Genomic DNA, 19,042 nt, shown 5'->3' on the forward strand with positions numbered 1-19,042 from the left:
AAATATATATATATATATATATATATATTCTTACTTTCTCTATTCTGGACTGGTCAGGTCTGGAGGCAGGCTAATCCAGAGCCAGACCTTTTTTGAGGTAGAGTCACCTGGAATTTAGGCTTTCAGTTAACAGCTGTGCTGAACTCATCAAGAGTTAAATTGGAATTTCTTGAATTTCTTGTCTCTTAATGTTTAAGTTTGAGAGCATCAGTTAAAGTAAAGTAGTGAAGAGGTAGAGTTACAGGTATACAGTGAATAAATAGGTCTATTTGAGTAATGCTCTAATCCAGATCACGACAAGGAAGGTTCAACTAAGTAAAGAAACAAAAAACACTTTAATAAGAAATGAAGGTCAGTCAATTTGAACAACTTTCAAAAACTTTCAAAAACTTGTTATTATCCTCAAGTGTGTTTACAAAGACTATAAAAATGAATGATGAAGTTGGCTCTCATCAGGACTCCATCAGTAAGGACTATGCCTGTATTTCAGGCTTGCAATAAATTATAAAGCAACATGTTCTGATGTGTTTCAGGTGTTATTTTTTTTTCTTAATCTACTTACAAAACACTTCTTTTGGAATTGTCCAGAACCTTTAATGGGTTGGAATCAGTTAACAGCTGTGCTGAACTCATCAACAATTAAATAAACTAAATAAAATGAATTTCTTGTCTCTTAATTAAGTGTTTGCGAGCATCAGTTAAAGTAAGGTTGAGAAGAGATTGAGAGAGTTGGTATACAGTGAATAAATAGCTCAATTTTAGAATTGTTCTAATACATATTATGAGAAGAACTACTCAATTTAATCAAGAAGTCAAAAAACAAAAATACTTTAATAAGAAATGAAGGTCAATCAATTTGAACAACTTTTTAAAAATTTTCAAAAACTCAAGAAAGTATCCTCAAGTGCAAAGACTCGCAAAGACTATAGAAAAAAAAAAAAAAAAAAAAAAAAAAATATATATATATATATATATACACGTATATATATATATATATATATATATATATATATATATATATATACGTGTATATATATACGTATATATATATATATACGTATATATATATATATATATATTTGATGTTATGATGAAACTGGCTCTCATCAGGACCCCAATGGCTAAGGTAAAGACTTTATACTTTACATTTCACAAGCCAAACATGCTGCATAATGTAAAGCAATGCAAGTAAGGTTAAATATACTGTATACTGTATATTGTAAGGTTATATATGCATTCACCTCAGGTTCTGAGAGGTCAGTGCTGGAAACAAAGTTTACTATTTTGTTTTTTTTAAAGAAAATAAAGATCAGTAATGTTACTTTAAGGCTAAAAAAGGCTGAAATAAGTGGAATATGATGTTGTAGTGGAGTGTAGAGCGGTGCAGGTGCAGCAGATGATGGAGGTGGTTGTGGAAAGCGCTGGAGACGTGCTGTACGGCCTCTAAAAACAAGAGGACATGAAAGCGGAGGGAATATTGGATGTTTGTTAGTGAGTAAGAACACTAGTGAGTGAGTGAGAACATTAGAGGCATGGGTGTGTGTGTGTGTGTGTGTGTGTACACAACTATCTAACAGTATAGCTTTTGGACCCGAACACACTCCCACCGCCATGAGTTTTATTGCTGAGTTTATTGCTTTCTTTGACCATTTTCTCCTCCCTACATCCCTCATGACGGTGTGTATGAATGTGTGTGTGTGTATTCGCATGTGTGTGTGTGTATTTGTGTGTGTTCTTGTTTTTTTTTTTTTTTTTCTTTTCTGTAAAGCAGCTCTGCTGTGGACCTGTCTCTTGGCGCTCTTTGCTGTACGCTTTTGCTCTCCGCTCTCATTCCACCTCTCTCTCTCTCTCTCTCTCTCTCTCCTCTTTCCTCCAGTTTATTTATTTCTTTTTTCCTTTTGAAACTCACTTTCTCTCTCTCTCTCTCTCTCTCTCTCTCTCTCTCTCTCTCTCTCTCTCTCTCTCTGTCTTTTTTTCTCTACTCTCTCTTCAGCCACCTCTTCCTTGACTCCTGTTCTGAATTTGGTTCTCTCTCTCTCTTTCTCTTTCTCTCTCTCTTTCTCTCTCTCTCTCTCTCTCTCTCTCTCTTTCTCTCGTTCCTCCCGTCTCTCATCCTCCTGCTGTTCATTTAACCTTCTTTCACACTCCTTCTACTCTTATCTCTCCTTCTTGCCTGTCATGCACTACTTTTACTTTCTGTTCTTTTTTTAAAAACGTATCCTCTCCCCCCTGCCAGTGTGTGAGTGCTGTTGCTATGCACTGTTACATGTTGCCTCTCCCAGCTTGTGATGTGAAACAAACACTGTGTGTGTGTGTGTGTGTGTGTGTGTGTGCGAGTGTGTGTGTGTGGAGGAGTGTTAACCTCAATGGCCCGAGGCTGCTGTACTTAATGACAAAACAACAGCATGCCGCTATTCACATCTGTCCATTCTGCCCACAGTTAAGAAGCATTTTAATCCCCTTGTGAAACATTATATATATATATATATATATATATATATATGGTTAAAAACCAAAACATATTCATGTTTGAGCTGTTTTATAAAGAAGAACGGGGCAAACATTTCACACACTAGATGTGAATACTTGAATACAGCTGAAATTGTAGCCAAACGTGGTTCCACAAAGTATTGACTTAGTGGCTGAATACTTTTGCACACCGCACTTTTTATTTATTTATTTTTGTTTGTTGTAAACATTGTTTTGAATCATGCCTAAATTTCTTTTCACTTTTCAACGACATATATTTGTGTTTGTGATGTGACGGACTATGGAAAGTATGGAGTTCAAGGGGTATGAATACTTTTGCAAGCCACTGTATTCATAAAGTTTTAAGAGTTCAGAGATCAGAAATTTAGTGGAACAACCCAGGTTTTTAATCACAGTTTTCATTAAAAAAAAAAAAAAAGAATAAAATAAAAAATCTTGGCATCATGTTCTCCTCTTTCTCCTCCACCAGTCTTACACACTGCTTTTGGATAACTTTATGCTGCTTTACTCCTGGTGCAAAAATTAATTCAAGCAGTTCAGTTTGGTGGTTTGATGGTTTGTGATCATCCATCTTCCTCTTGATTATATTCCAGAGGTTTTCAATTTGGTAAAATCAAAGAATAATCATAATTTTTGAGCAGTCTCTTTTTTTTTTATCGTACTTTTTTTCCCTTATATTTGCTGAACACATAAAAAAAAAAAAAAAAAAAAAAACAGTTGGGAATGCAATATATGCAATGCAATATAATGCAGTAGTAGAAACAGTTACTCCAACAAAAGCACTATAAAATCTTGTAAATTAAAATTTTAAATTTTAATGTACAAGCAAGTGTCCCAATACTTTTGTACATATGATGTAAGTTTTAAAAATTATAGTATTTTAAAATACTTTTTTTTTATTTTATTTAAATGCAGAACTAAAGAAGCAAACTTTAGAACACTTTGACATCTTTGAGGTTAAAGCGGGAACTGAGAAAATATAAAAAATATATCTCTATATTCCTTTTCCCCAGCTAATCTCTTCGGAGTGTTATCAGGCTCTTCCTCGCGGGTCAGGATGCAGAGCTTTTTATTTAATTTAATTTAATTTAATTTTTTTTTTTTTCACTTTCTCAGCATCTAAACGGCGAGAGACTGGGATCCTCCTCACAGACACGCAGACACAAACACGGCGTCTCCTCAGCCGGCAGTTTGTAACATTTATGCCCATGCATAATGTATAGGACAGAGACTATCCACTTTATTTCATATACTGAGCGCTCCTGAGGGGCCGCCGCCACGCACTCGCCCGTTTTACACAGAATTAAATTCCCACAGCTCACTTCCATTCTGCTCGGGAAGCCCCGCCTCCTCTTTTCCATTTCCCTTTCCTGTTCAGATGACGCTCCGCAGACGGGAACGCCGCACTGAGGCTCCGATTCTCTTATAACCCTGCTTTAAAATGACAACTCAGATCTTTTGGAGTGTGAAAGGAGGACATTTGTACTTTTTAAAAGCCTAAATTTTACATATATCTTGTATTTATTTTTTTTAATTTTCACAGTCTACTATAACATCATATCGTCACTGTACAATAAAAAAAAACACTTATCTCCATTTCTGTCAATTTTTATTTTTAGTTTACTACATAATTTGACTAAACTGTGCCTCAATTTCTTGATGAACGGACCAATAGAAACTCTTCAAAATGACCTGAAATAAACTCTTTTTACATTGACTTCCATTGAAAGTTTACAAGTTTTTTTTTCTCCTGTAAATTTGCTGTTCTAGAGATAAGTGTTTTTCCGTGAACAGCGACGATATACTTTATAGACAATTCCACACAGCAAAGACTTCAATTCCCAGCATGCACTTACAACAGACCTTACAAAAGTCTGCTGATCACATGACACTACGGTGTTCAAGCTCCCCAGCTTCTGCTCACACCTGGTCTGTTTACTATCAATACCACTTAGTTTTCTTAGGCTGTTGGCAAGTATTGAATCTAGATTTTTAGCTCTTTCACGGTGTGTTTCTTTTGTTTTAGCCTTTGTTACCAACCTGTTTTATGTTTCTGGATCGTTTGTTTACCGTTGCTGACCTTATTTTGTGTTTAGACTAATCTTATGAGTATATATAAGATATATAGTTACAGATATATGACAATTTAATCCAGATATATTCAGATCCACATATTACAAGCACAGCTTATGACACATTATAATAACAATTCATAAACCATAATGAACATGGCTATAATAAGTTACATATTTCTATACATTTGTATAAATATGTTTATCATGCCTAGTGAATGCAAAATAATGTGTTATGATATTTATGTTTATAGAGTCTAAGAAAATAGTCTTTTCGGAATTACAGTTTTAGTTAATTAGGCGATTCCCCCACCCCCTTCTATTTTTTCTTTTTTTCTTTTCTTCTCTTTTCTTCTCTTCTATTTTATTCTTTTCTCCTCTTCTCTTATATTCTCCTCTTTTCTCTTCTATTTTCTTCTCTTTTCTTTTATTCTGTTCTGTCCTCTTTTCTTCTCTTCTTTTTTCTTCTCTTACCTGTCTCTTTTCTTCTTTTTATTTTCTTCTCCTTTCTTTTCTTTTCTTATATTCTATTGTCTGTTATTCTCTTCTCTTCTCTTTTATTTTCTTCTCCACTTCTCTTATATTCTCCTTTTTTCTCTTTTATTTTCTTCTCTTCTTTTTTCTCCTCTTATCTGTCTCTTTTCTTCTTTTTATTTTCTTCTCCTTTCTTTTCTTCTCTTTTCTTCTATTCTCTTCTCTTTTTTTCTCTTCTCATATCTGTCTCTTCTCTTCTCTTATCTGTCTCTTCTCCTCTTCTTTCTTCTCTTCTCTTCTTTTCTCTTCTCTTATATTCTCCTCTGTTCTCTCTTTTCTTTTCCTCTCTTCTCTGTTATTCTCTTATTCTCTACTCTTCTCTTCTTTTTTCCTTTTCTCTTATCTTCTCCCCTAATGGAGATTATCTGTTCCAGACAAGGCTACCTGCCAATCGCCTCATTCTTAGGCATAGCCCCGCCTTCTTACTATATAGCTAAATTAGGTTCAAAAAGTGATTTCTGGGGCAAAATTAAAATGTGGTGATTTTACCACAGGGAAACTGTGGACTGTGGACTTAGACACTGGAGATGGACCAATGGATTGGACAATGGATGGGGCTGTTTTGTCGTTTTGTAAATTAAAATATATGGTTCTTTACATCATGGTGCAAGCAGACATCAGAGGCACTGGAGGATATTTTTTGGAATATATTTCTCGGCCTAAGTTTTTCTACAGCCCCTGAGTAAGAGCAATAATGCAATGCAGTGGCACCTATCGCCCAGCACTGTGGCCTTAGATTAAAAAGTGTCAGAACTGCTGGACTACATTACATCACGTAACTCAAAGTTAGGCAGTCGTACGTCACGCAGTGTCAGAACCTACATAAGCAAGCCTATTAAAGAAGAGTGAAGACCTCCAGAGTTTTAGAGGCGAGAGTTAAAGGGAGGGAGAAGTCAGTGAATCACGGCGCCGGAGCGATTCGTCGATGTTTATTTAACGTCAGCAGTTTTGGTGTAATTTCTCTCTCCCGCCGCGTCCCCTCCCTTGTGGCACGCCTCCTCTTTGTCATTGTTGGAAGTGTCAGGGAGCGAATGCAGGGAAGTCCCACCGGCATCTTTTCCATCTGAGGCTGAGAACATGTTCTAAGCTCGCTTTCTCCTCAGCCGGCGAGACAAAAAGAGCCACTTCTGAGCTCCGGAGCCGCCGCCAACAACGCTCTACAGGTGAGCATGCAAATCCGCCCTTCGCTCGGCTCAAAAGACTCCGAAACCTCTTTTCCTCTTCCATTTCTTCCCCTTCTGTGGGAGATCGCATTCCTCCCCGAAGACAGGTAAGAGCGAGGCGACGGGGAGTTGAAAGCAGGCCGCTCTCGCGCTCCCTCTCCCCCCTCTCGCGTCTCCTTTTTCTCTCTCTCTGTCAATTCTGAGTTGACTCCGGCGACAGATGGAGCTGAAGTTGAAGTCGGCTCTGCGGAAGTCGCAGACACGAGGGTGAACCTTCCAAGATTTGACGGCTCGGAAAGAAGCGAGCGCTCCCGAGCTTCGTAACTTTGCTCGATTCAAGCCAAGGACAACCTCAGTGGGCGTCTCAATTATCATCCGTTTCGTGACTGCTGTCTGAGGAACCCAGAACAGATGCAGTGTCAGTGTGTATTACCGTACGACGTGTCGTACAAGCGCCTGTACGCCTGTAAACAAGTAAACAAAACAACAAACAAGAAAACAAAAGAAAAAAAATCGATTGCAGTTAACCTTGACGACATCTGAAAGATGGTTCTAGGCAGGGATGCTCAGACCTGGGGCCTCGTGTGTAGTCATGTAGTAAAGCTGTTTACTGTAAGAAGCACAGCATGAATTAAACGTATATAAGCAATCAAAAGCATTTAAACTAGCTCATTTAATCTTTTTTAGGAAGCCATTATTGGTTAAGATCAGTCAATTACTCAAAAAGACAATTTCATTGGTTTATTAATAAATAATCATCATGTGTATCCACTTCGCCTAGATTATACAGGATTAACAGTGTCCACAGTTAATCCTGTTGGATGTGCTTGGTTCTTTTTGGTGGTATGCTGCTGACATTACCCTGGATACCGTGGCTCTTAATGCATCACAAAGACTTGCTGTCTTGGTCACAGATGCTCCAGCAAGACGTGCACCAACAATTTGTCCTCTTTTGAACTCTGGTATGTTACCCATAATGTTATAGTGTGCATTGCAATATTTTGAGCAGAATTGCTTAATGCTCTTACCCTGCTAATTGAACCTTCACACTCTCTCTCTCTCTCTCTCTCTCTCTCTCTCTCTCTCTCTTACACTCTTACTGGTGCCACAATGTGCAGTTAATGAAGGTTGGCCACCAGGCTGCTCTGTAGCTTTAAAGCTGTTAAAGTTAAAAGCACAGCATGAGTAAAAAAAAATATATAAATAATCAATCAAAGGCTCAATCAAACAACGAGCTCAAGCAATCTTTTTCCATTAACCTCAGGAAGAATCTCAACACCTGGATTCTGGAGCTCAACGTTAAACATTAGCTCTTGAGATTACAGTACAGCCCAGTGCAGCAAAAATTATATATAAAAAAAATAAATAAATAAAAAATAAGTCAGGACACAGTGTGTTCGGTTTATAATGGAACTTGTGGCCAACAGAGGGATTTGAGCGGTTGAGGAAAGGAGCAGGTAGTGGGGATGTACGCTCCAATCTGCATAGTCCAGGAGTGGCGAGGAGTGGAGGCTTCATTTTCTGGACATTGGTTGATTTCATGGGGGCTTTCACATCAAATAGGCCCGGGCAGGGGAGCACTGAGTCGTTTGACGGTGTTATGAAAGAAGCCATTAAAATTCACCTGACGGGGTCACGCTCGGCCTCCTCTCTGCTGCCCCGGCAATCACCGGGAGCCGCAGCCTCTCGCCGGCGAATCAAATTTCAAATCAAACTTTTTCCCTTTTCTGAAAAGCTCGCGGAGAGAGACAAGGTCAGAAACTATTATGAAAGCAAAAATGTGAGAAGTGTGTGTGTATGTGTGTGTTTCAGCGAGTGTGTGTGTGTTTCAGTGAGAGTGTGTGTGTAAGGGTGTAGGCTCTGCAGTCGCCGTCGCAGCATGTGCCGCCATCCTCGATAGCACGCCGAAAGCGTATTGACACAGCAGGCCTGGATCTAAACAGATTACGGGGCGGCGGAGCTTTATCTGCCAGGACTGATGTATATTCTGATGGCCGCGGACATATTTCAATTCTAAGTTTATGAAGAGAAGAAGCGTATATGAAACTTGACTGAGGGTGTCTCAGTCTGCGCTCGGAGCCATCCATCAGCAGCCGGTGAGCGTTCGGTTTTCAGCTGTAATACGGCGGCTTGTTTGCGCGCTCTTTGTTGATCTCTGCAAGTCAAGGAGTTTTTTTTTATATATATATATAGTTTAAGAAGCGAGTGTTGTTTCGTCTAAAGCTTTGGATCTTAAGCGATAAGAACACAAACAAAAAAAAAAGGTTTAAGTGTGTTTTATTTAAACAAAATTCATTTAGATGATTTTGCTGTTATGTGATATTGGAGAAAATACAATTTCTAAAGGAGTAACATATTTTTTGTTTATATATTTTTGGCTATTTATAGGTTTATGTTTGAGTAAAATGAACACTGTTGTTATATTCTATAAACTACAGACTCGTCATTTAGAGCATTTATTTGCAGAAAATGAGAAATGGCTGAAATAACAAAAAAGATGCAGAGCTTTCAGACCTCAAATAATACAAAGTTTTAAGAGTTCAGAAATAATCAATATTTGGTGGAATAACCCTGCTTGGTTTTTAATCACAGTTTTATTTTCATGCATCTTGGCATCATGTTCTCCTCCACCAGTCTTACACACTGCTTTTGGATAACTTTATGCTGCTTTACTCCTGGTGCAGAAATTCAAGCAGTTCAGTTTGGTGGTTTGATGGCTTGTGATCATCCATCTTCCTCTTGATTATATTCTAGAGGATTTTTATTTGGTAAAATCAAAGAAACTCATCATTTAAGTGATCTCTTTTTTTTTTTTTTCCAGAGCTGTATATATACAGTAAATTGCAAAAATATTTTATTATTATTATTTTTCTTTTACATACTAAAACAGTCTGTTTTTGGGCATCAGACTACACACTTTGTTTGGCAGACCACCACAAAAACACAATGGAGACTGTGGAAACTGTGAAGCATGGTGATGGCAGCATCAAACATTGATTTAGGGTTAGATTTAAGGCTTAGATTAAGGATTTGGTCAGGGTTAAGGTCTTAAGGTTGAGTCATGGTTGAGGTTAGGGTTAGGTTTAAGTCTTAGGGTAAGATTTTGTTTAGGGTTAGGGTTTTAGGGTTGAGTTATGGTTGAGGTTAGGCATAGGTTTAAGGTAAAGGGTTAGGTTTAAGGATTTAGGGTTAGATTTAAGGCTTATATTAAGGATTTGGTCAGGGTTAATGTCTTAGGGTTGAGTCATGTTTGATGTTAGGGTTAGATTTAAGGCTTAGGGTAAGATTTTAATTAGGGTTAGGGTTTTAGGGTTGAGTCATGTTTAAGGTTAGGGTTAGGTTTAAGGATTTAGGGTTAGATTTAAAGCTTAGATTAAGGCTTTGGTCAGAGTTAATGTCTTAGGGTTGAGTCATGGTTGAGGTTAGGGCTAGATTTAAGGCTTAGGGTAAGATTTTAATTAGGGTTAGGGTTTTAGGGTTGAGTCATGGTTGAGGTTAGGTGTAGGTTTAAGGTTAAGGGTTAGGTTTAAGGATTTAGGGTTAGATTTAAGGCTTATATTAAGGATTTGGTCAGTTTTAATGTCTTACGGTTGAGTCATGGTTGAGGTTAGGGCTAGATTTAAGGCTTAGGGTAAGATTTTGTTTAGGGTTTTAGGGTTGAGTCATGGTTGAGGTTAGGCATAGGTTTAAGGTAAAGGGTTAGGTTTAAGGATTTAGGTTTAGATTTAAGGCTTCGATTAAAGTTTTGTTGAGGGTTAATGTCTTACGGTTGAGTCATGGTTGAGGTTAGGATTAGATTTAAGGCTTAGGGTAAGATTTTGATTAAGGTTAGGGTTTTAGGGTTGAGTCATGGTTGAGGTTAGGCATAGGTTTAAGGTATTGGCCAAGATGTAGAGTTAAACTAAAGGTTAAGTTGCATTTAATACACATTTAGTTGAATGTTAGTTTAATGTTAGTTGAGCATCTATGAAGCATCTATAAGGGATCATCCAAATAAAGTGTTTTTAGAAAATTATATTTTTAATTGTTTGGCCCGTGTGCTGGATCAGAAACTTGACCACATGAGGAACTGAAGGCATTTTAGTGTCTACCACGTCTGATTTTTATTAGTTTATTTTTTATTAATAGGTAAATATATCTTTCATGTTGTAGGCTTTGTGGAAGATTGCAGGGCGTTAATGGAAGCCGTTCGGTAAAACGAGTCCTTGGCGGTTTGCTCCAGCCGACATGGTGCCGCCTCCTCTTCCGAGTTCAATCGAAACTTCTTCTTCTGCCCTTTCTTTTGTCTCGCTCTGTCCGGCTGAATCTTCCCAGACAACAGAGGCTGACAAATGAAACAAACAGAGGGAGGAAAAAAATCAAAACTCTTCAAAATAAGGGCTAATTATTTTCCCAGGCTGTGCAGGTGGTGATATTTTCCTAGCAATTAAAGTGGCTGTTTGTCTTCGGGTCCTGAGGAACAGGGAGGTCAGGCGAGCCCGAGCGACATCTCATTACAGACGGACTGAAAGTGCTGAGTCACACATCGCCTCCTCAAACCACTGACGGACCCCCGGACCCCCACACATCCCACCAAACAGCCAAACACAACAAATCGCCTCTTTCTGAAAACAACCAGCGAAGAGATCCTCCTAACAGGGTGAGGGGTCAGGAGAGAGCGTTGTTAGCGCTGTCGTTTGAGTCGTTTGAGAAATGGCAAAGAGAGTCGGATCAGGAATTTGAGACCGTTTGTTCTAATTTTAGCGTGATTGCTGGAAATAAAAAGTTTAACTTTATAAATGGAAAGATATATCTTTGTATTTGGATGTAAAGATTTACTGTAATTATGTTACATGGCTAGTGAAGATGTTCAAGGTCTATTAGATTTTTTACAGATTGATTAACATAATTTTTAGAGTTAAGAGTAATGATCAGGATCATAGCAATAGGTTCATGGTAAGAGTTTTAGGTTTAAGTTTGGGGTTAAGATTAAGGAAACAGAAAGTATTTAGGTTGTAAATAAGGCCCGATACCATTTCTCTTTTGTACTCCAAGCCCTTGTTTTCAAGTGTAACTCTTCAAAATCCTTCCACTAGGAATTGGGACAATCCTTTTTACAATCGACCACATAAAAAAAAATACTCTGAACCTCCAGCTGAGAGAGTATGAGAATTACCTACAGCACTGGAGCTAAAAGGAGAAACACAACCAAAAAGAGCTGTGGTTAGTGGTGCTTTTTATCTTGCTACTCATTGTGTGGACTGAAAGATGCACTGTCAACAGCAATATTATCCGGTTAGTAGGATTTATAGTATAAGTTTTAGGCTTAAAATTCATCAACAGAATTTCAACAGAACTATAAAACCTAAAATTCATCATTTGAACCATATCAACCGGATAATACTGCTCGTGACAGCAAAGTTAACAAACACCACTAACCACAATGTTTAGCTCTGGATAAGCAACTATTTTTGATTGTGTTTCTCCTTTTAGCTCCAGTCTTGTAGTTAAACAGAATATAAAGATAAAAAAAAACACAAGTTTGGTTTTAAAATTGGTTTATTGTAACAATTAAAGTAATTATTAGAATTAATTAGTTTTAATGTTGAGTTCAGGTGCATGGGTAAGATTGAGGTTAAGGTTAGTAATAGGTGTAGATTTAACTTTGAGGTTAAGGTTATGGTTAGATGACAATAAAGATTGGATCCAGGGTTGACGTTATACCTGAAACAGAATGTTTTTATTCTAAGTTTGTGCATTTCTGTATTCATATCTTATCTTGTACGTTATGCCTAAATTCTGCGACTCATAGAGTCAGTTATAGTACTGAACCGATCATTAGGATTAGGTTTAAGGTGGTGGTTAAGCTTTGGGTTAAATTTGATGTTATGTTTATGTTTAATAAAGGAAATAAATTGCGGTCTACACACTGTGAGAGTGTGGAATGTGAAGGATCTCCATCCCTCTGTATCTAGAAGAGCGGGAATTGTAGAAACTGCATTCAGAGCTCGGCACCAGGGACAGTTTTCAGGCCCAGATAATAATCGACTGTGAGCTAATTCTTATCAAAGCCTGCTGAAGTGCAACTAATGGATGGAGGAGATGAGAAGAGCTGGTGATTCGCTCGCTTTTGTTTATTTCTCTGGGAGAATGTTTGGTTTTTAATTAAGTAAATCACTATTATTTGTTCCGTGGCGCTCGGTAATGCGAAGTGATTGCAGCCTGACCTGAAACCTGGAGAGATATTGGCTCTGAACGCTGGAAAAAAGAGAAAGAGAGAAAGAGAGAGAGAGAGAGAGAGAGGAGGGGCGAAAAGGAAGAGTGTGAAGCACCTTGTAATGGCCCCGGTCCTCCAGAGAGCTCCTGACATGCACGGCTAGATGCGTTCCCCAAGCTCTGCTGCAGACGCTCACACAGCTCGCTCTCATTACCCAGACTTATTCACAAGAGTTCCTCTACATTTATTATCCAGAGGTGAAGAATGAGGGACAGGCTGTCGGAGAGAACGGCCTGCCTGTGGAGTTCTGCCTCCGTCAGCGCTGTAAGATCACTCTGAGAACGATAGAAATGAAGAGTGAAGGGTGTACGATACGGATAAAAAGTGTGATGCACGATAACGCTGTTCGATTTACAGATATTGATCTAAAACACGATATAACCTAAGATCCAATCTCTCTACCTCATTAACTGAAACTAAATCACCTGTCATCATTTTAGTGTGGGAGGTTTCATTCATGGCTAAATTGGAGCAGCCTGGTTGCCAATCTTCGTTAATTGCACATTATTGCACCAGTAAGAGCTGTAAGAGTGTGAAGGTTCAATTAGCAGGGTAAGAGCTTTGAGCAGTTTTGCTCTAAATATTGCAATGCACACTATAACATTATGGGTGACATACCAGAGTTCAAAAGAGGACAAATTGTTGGTGCACATCTTGCTGGAGCATCTGTGACCAAGACAGCAAGTCTTTGTGATGCATCAATAGCCACGGTATCCAGGGTAACGTCAGCATACCACCAAGAAGGACCGACCACATCCAACAGGATTAACTGTGGACGCTGTAAGAGGAAGCTGTCTGAAAGGGATGTTTTTCGGGTGCTAACCCGGATTGTATCCAAAAAACATAAAACCACGGCTGATCAAATCACGCAGAATTCAATGTGCACCTCAACTCTCCTGTTTCCACCAGAACTGTCCGTCACCACAATCAATTATTGTGCTCTAAAACCAGGTGTTTCAGTTTCATTGTCCGAACGCTGTACATCTGCTGTCTGTCCTGACAACATGAATCAGCATATTATGTCCCAATCTGAAGAATTAAAAAAAGAGATGAGAAAACAAAGTTATTGATCATCTATCAGAGTCTGGAAAAGGTTATAAAGTCATTTCTAAAGCTTTGGGACTCCAGAGAATCACAGTGATTCACTATTATTATTCACTAATAGAGAAAACATGGAACACTGGTGAACCTTCCCAGGAGTGACCGGCCGACCGAACAAAATTACTCCAAAAGGGCATGAAGAACTCATCCAGGAGGTCCCAAAAGAACCCAGAATACAATCTTAACAACTACAGGGCTCTCTTGCCTCAGTTAAGATCAGTGTTAATGATTCAATATTAAGAAAGAGACTGGGTGAAAATGGTCTCCATGGAAGAGTAGAAATATATTTTTTAATACTTTTTCATACCGCTACAGCTTCATGATGGAGAGTCACCTGGAATAGTTTTCTCAGCGACTTGAAGGAAGGAGTTCCTGGAGGTGCTGAACAATAGTTGCTGCTGCTTTTCCTTCACTTTGCTGTGAAGCTCCAGCTCATCCCAATTAAATCACCCCAGATCACCACCTCAGTTTTATTTCAAGTTTATTTAGTTATTTATTTCAGTTTTAAATAAGATGAACTCTTAAAAAGTTCACTGTTTGTTTGCCATTGTGTTTGTGTTTCTGTAATTGTGACGTAGATAAAGATCAGACCACTTTTATTAGTAACCAATAAAAAAAAAAACAATGCTATCAATTCCAAAGAGATGTGATGTGATGTGATTGGTTGATTCCCCCCTGTTTTGTTTCTTCTATCACTTTTTTTTTTCTGATGCATTATACCTTCAGTCCTGCTTTTGAAGTGCTAACCAATGGCAGGATTTCATTCCTTTTATTTTAATGAACCTTTGATTTAAGTATTAACTGAATCACTGAAGCAGGTGTTCTTTAGACGTCTGTCTGTACTGTGCAGCGAATCATCATTAGTACAGTATAGAAGACCTTGAGAAGTTCACAAAAGGCTCTTTGCTGTGACTATAATATGTATGTAGTTGAATCATCTCAATAAGGCATTGTGGTTATAGAATGGCGCAGTTATAGTATATGCTATAATACAAGGCCTTTATTTCTTTTGATATCTGTGTTTTATCTATATTTTGTTTTGAATCAGTTCATTTAAAGTATTATATTATAGTTGAATAAAATCAAGTTCTTGTTTTTTTTTTTTCTTGTTTTATATTGAACTGATTCTTTGATTATTTGATGTATATATTTACTGCTGCTGCATCTCATTCTTTATCTCTCTCTCTCTCTCTCTCTCTCTCTCTCTCTGTATATGTGTATTTGTGTATGTGTGTGTGTGTATATGTAGGACAGTCCATGGTCTGTGATTGGAGGAATCGTCTGTGATGTCAGCACTGGTCCTTCACGCTTTTATCCTCCTTCTGTTTGCTGATTTACAAGGTAAGGACACGCCGGCTCCGCTGCTCACGTGTTTTGTGTAGGAGTTTTCTACACTTTTCTAAAGAGACTCTTTGCATTATTAGATGAGTAGAAGAACCCTGATCTACAAGTATAGAACATTTCAGTATAGACAACTTCCTGCCAGCTTTAAATTAGATCATATATGGGCTGGATGAATGGGTATGGAATCAGATTTGTGCCAAAATGATAAAAAAACTTCTTAAATTGTACATAAAAAATGAGAATTTATGAGATAATAAAACTCAGTGAAGCAAAAAACTAAACCTCAGGAGGAAAAATGTCTTACTTGCAAAATAACGTTTTTTTTTAATGGAGTAAACTATTTTAAAATACAGTTTTTTGCACTTAAAATCGTTTAGTTTTCCCCAAAACTATGTATGAGTTATACAGGAGTTTCAGTTTAGTTCTCCAGCACCGAGACTGCAGCAGTATTAGCATTAGCTGCTAACCATGCTAAGCGCTAGCTCTTTCGCCGTTCAGAGGCGAGTATATCAACTGTAGTCTGCAAGCTAAGTTGGACGAACCACTAGCTAATATCACCAAGGCTCACCAGACCGGAACACTCAGGGTTCCTCAGTGTAGCGCTGTGGGAAGGCATTTACTAGCACTAGCTGCTAATGCTAATGCTGCTGCACCCAGCCTTAGTGAAAATCTGGAAACGGAAACAGAAGCGCTTTACTCACCCAAATAAACAGGAGAAGTTTTCAGGAGAGAAATCTGTGTAGATTAACATCCAGTGCTTGTCTGACTTTAAAAGAAAAGGTTTTTTAAGAATTTTTAAGAATGATAGTTTTGTTCACTTAGTCGTCCCCCAGCGGCAAGACCTGCGGTGTTACAAGGATCACTTATTATCGGCTACCTTAAATTCTGCTTAAAATATCCTTTATTAACTGCAAACTATTTATACTTAAGCTTTAATTTTAATAATGACAGCTCTTTTTCATGATATTTGTTGCTAATAATGTGTGTAGTAATGCATATTTTCGAAACACTGGAGACATGGCATTTCTGCAGTGTGCCTATGAGATTTATCGGCACCCATTGGTGTGTAATGACATTACATTTGTCCTGTGTGGGCAACCATGCTCTGATTACGTCAGGAAAACATGGCGACACCCTTGTTCTCTTAGAATTAGGCTAAAATAATGTTAATCTTTTAAAAAACACTGAAATGTTTTAGTTAATTGGATTTATTTGCTATATAAATTTAATAGTATTTAATACTAGAGTCTTATTTTCTGTGCATTAAAGACAGAAAACAGCATTCTTACATTTTTATCACTGTAGATCTGAAAGGTAGGTCTGAAAGGGTTAAACTGTCAGTTTCTTCATTCTTCTACAGCACAGGTACTGTAAATGCAGTATTAGCCACAAACTGGGAGAGAATGGGAAGAATAATTCAGTGCTGTTTACGGCCTGATTGAGCGCTTGTTTACCTGTGTGTAGTTTTCCTGAACACACAATGCCTGAGCTGAGTCTGTGAGCGGCGCTCTGCGGAGAGAACTCGTAACTCCCGCCGTGTTTTTCTCTCCTGAGGCTGGAACTTTTGTAGCCGGGCTCTCGGTTCAGGCTATTCAGCTCCATCCGTCCACCGCCGGCTCCACGCCGCTCCACCGCCGCTCCACACCTGCACTCTGCTCCACAACAATCGCCACGCCAGGTCCCCATTATACTGCCCAGCTACAGAAAACAATACAATTACATTTAGCAAGTGTGGAGCTTTCTACCTGCTCCTGTAGTATAGCTGTTTTACAGTTTTCTGCACTGAAATATTTTTATTTTACAGCAGGTTTTTATAAACTACCTTTATAAAGGGTTTATAAAGGGTTTACAATGAGTTTATTAATGGTTACTAATTAGGCTGTAAATGCCTTACAAATCGTTAATAATCAGTTATAACACATACGTAGAAAGAGCAACAATATAGAAGGCTGTGGGTTCACTATTTGACAAACAACAGGTCAGTCGCCCTTTCTACGTATGTGTTATAACTGATTATTAATGATTTTTAAGGCATTTACAACCTAATTAGTAATAAACTAATAAACTATTTGTAAACCCTTTATAAAGGTAGTCTTATTTTAAAGTGGTACCTTGTTTTTTAGTTGTTTTGTTATTTTTGCTTTTTTTATGAAGTGTTTTAAAGCAGAGCTAATTAATTGAAGTATTATTATTATTATTATTTTTGAGTTAGCTCATTTAGATTTAGCCAGTTAAATGACATAGTTATTGTGAGACCTTTTAGTTGGCTTAAAGTTAATTGTTTTAGGCTTGTTTTTACTACACAACCTGCAAAGTTACGCAAAGTTATTTAATGTAAAATAAATGTGCAAGACTAATGTAATGTAAATAGAGACACCAAGAATAGGAACAAAAATATCCTTAAACGCAGCTTTACTTGTGGTGTGGGTTTGTTTGGGTGATGAGAAACAAATAGTTTTCCCTGATAGAAAGACCTCCTGGATGAGTTCTTCATGCCCTTTTGGAGCAATTTTGTTATAGGCCGGTCACTCCTGGAAGGGTTCACCAGTGTTCCATGTTTTCTCTATTTGTGATCCAGTGATGCAAGACCAGCGTTCATTTGTTTGAATAGGAAGAGAACAAAACACTGGAATAAATCAAAAATAAATTTTAAATCACTTGTTACCAGGTATTATTTAATAGCTGTTAAATTGGCATCAATTGGCCATAATCTGCTTATTTTTATGTTTTTTAAATCTATTTGATAATTCTTCGTCTAGAAGTCATGAGTTAATTTTGTGTTAGAGAATTTTTTTTTTTTTTTTTTGTTTTCTTTTGGGTGATGAGGAACAGATAGTCTTCCCTGATAGAAAGACCTCCTGGATGATTTGTTCATGCCCTTTTGGAGTAATTTTGCTTTCAGCTTTGTTTGAATGGGGAGAGACCAAAATACTGGAAACCAAATTTTTAGATTACCATTTTGGAAATATATTTTAAATCACTGATAAAATTAGACTTGTTACCTGGCATTATTTAATAGCTGTTAAAATGACATAAATTGACCATGAACTTTATACTTCCCAGGTCAAATCTATTTGATAACTCGTCATCTAGAAGTCAGGGGTTCATTTTGCAAGGCTGCAATTAGAGAAATAGTCCTAATTTATTTATTATTTATATAGTATTTTATTATTTGTTCAATTGTAAAGCTTCTGTAGAGAATTGAGACACGGAGATCCTTAGAATACTTGTTGTGTGGGCTTGTTTGGGTGATGAGAAACAAATAGTCCTCCCTGATAGAAAGGAGATTGGGACTGTAGAAATAGATTATCGTTCTCATTTCCAGGAAATTAATAGTCAATTCTCTTCGACAATCCGACTGATGAGAGTGAGGCGGGCCTCGCCGCTAATAGATGCGGCTCTATTTTGGTAGCGAGGAACACTCCGCACAAATAATGCAAAGAAATAATACAAATTGTACAAGACGCTCAGCTTATTTAGGCTATGCAAATTGGGCCGGCGCGGCGCGATCCGCCAGGCTGAATATTCACTTTCCTGTTAGAGTCGCTCAAAGATTTAAGAAAGCAGAAAGCATGTGACAGACATGACAGATCAATCAATATTTGAACCCGGGAGTCTGACACACATCCTGAGAAGAGATCTGCTAATCATACTCATAAGCATGATACACCCACATAGCAGCTCCTGGAACGTACCAGTCGTACGAAGTTTCCATCCAGTGAGCGATGTTTCTGCGCAGGCGGCTGATCCACACGTGTGGAGGAAATGTTTGCGGTGTTGTGACAGGCCTGGTTATTATAGCTGCAGCACATCTGCATGTGATTTTTGTGGAAAATCAAGGTGCTGCTTTGTTGCCTTTGCTGTAGAGGATGATGATATTTCAGGATTTGAGGATCTTGGGGAGTTTGGGAGTTGGTGATGATGAAGTGTGAAGAATGATGACCATCCAACTCATTGCTGAATGCAATCAAATCTTCACAGCAATGCTCACATCAGAATCTAATAGAAAGTCTTCCCACATGGACAGTAAGGACAGGTACTCCAACAAAAGCAGGATAAAGTCTTTTTAATAGACTTGATTC

General features: G+C 38.0%; 1 protein-coding gene across 1 annotated transcript in view; it reads left to right on the forward strand.

The window, feature by feature from the left end:
- Window positions 1-5,997: 5,997 nt before the first annotated feature.
- The window catches only part of nphs1 (NPHS1 adhesion molecule, nephrin), a 138,413-nt gene continuing 125,368 nt past the window's right edge, over window positions 5,998-19,042 (forward strand). Inside the window, exons 1-2 of the mRNA XM_049467072.1 lie at window positions 5,998-6,259; window positions 14,866-14,957. Coding sequence (XP_049323029.1) covers window positions 14,903-14,957 — 55 coding nt within the window. The 5' untranslated portion in view covers window positions 5,998-6,259; window positions 14,866-14,902. The remainder of the gene's footprint in view (window positions 6,260-14,865; window positions 14,958-19,042) is intronic.

This window comes from Astyanax mexicanus, chromosome 18 (assembly GCF_023375975.1).
Source record: "Astyanax mexicanus isolate ESR-SI-001 chromosome 18, AstMex3_surface, whole genome shotgun sequence".
NCBI lineage: Eukaryota > Metazoa > Chordata > Actinopteri > Characiformes > Acestrorhamphidae > Astyanax > Astyanax mexicanus.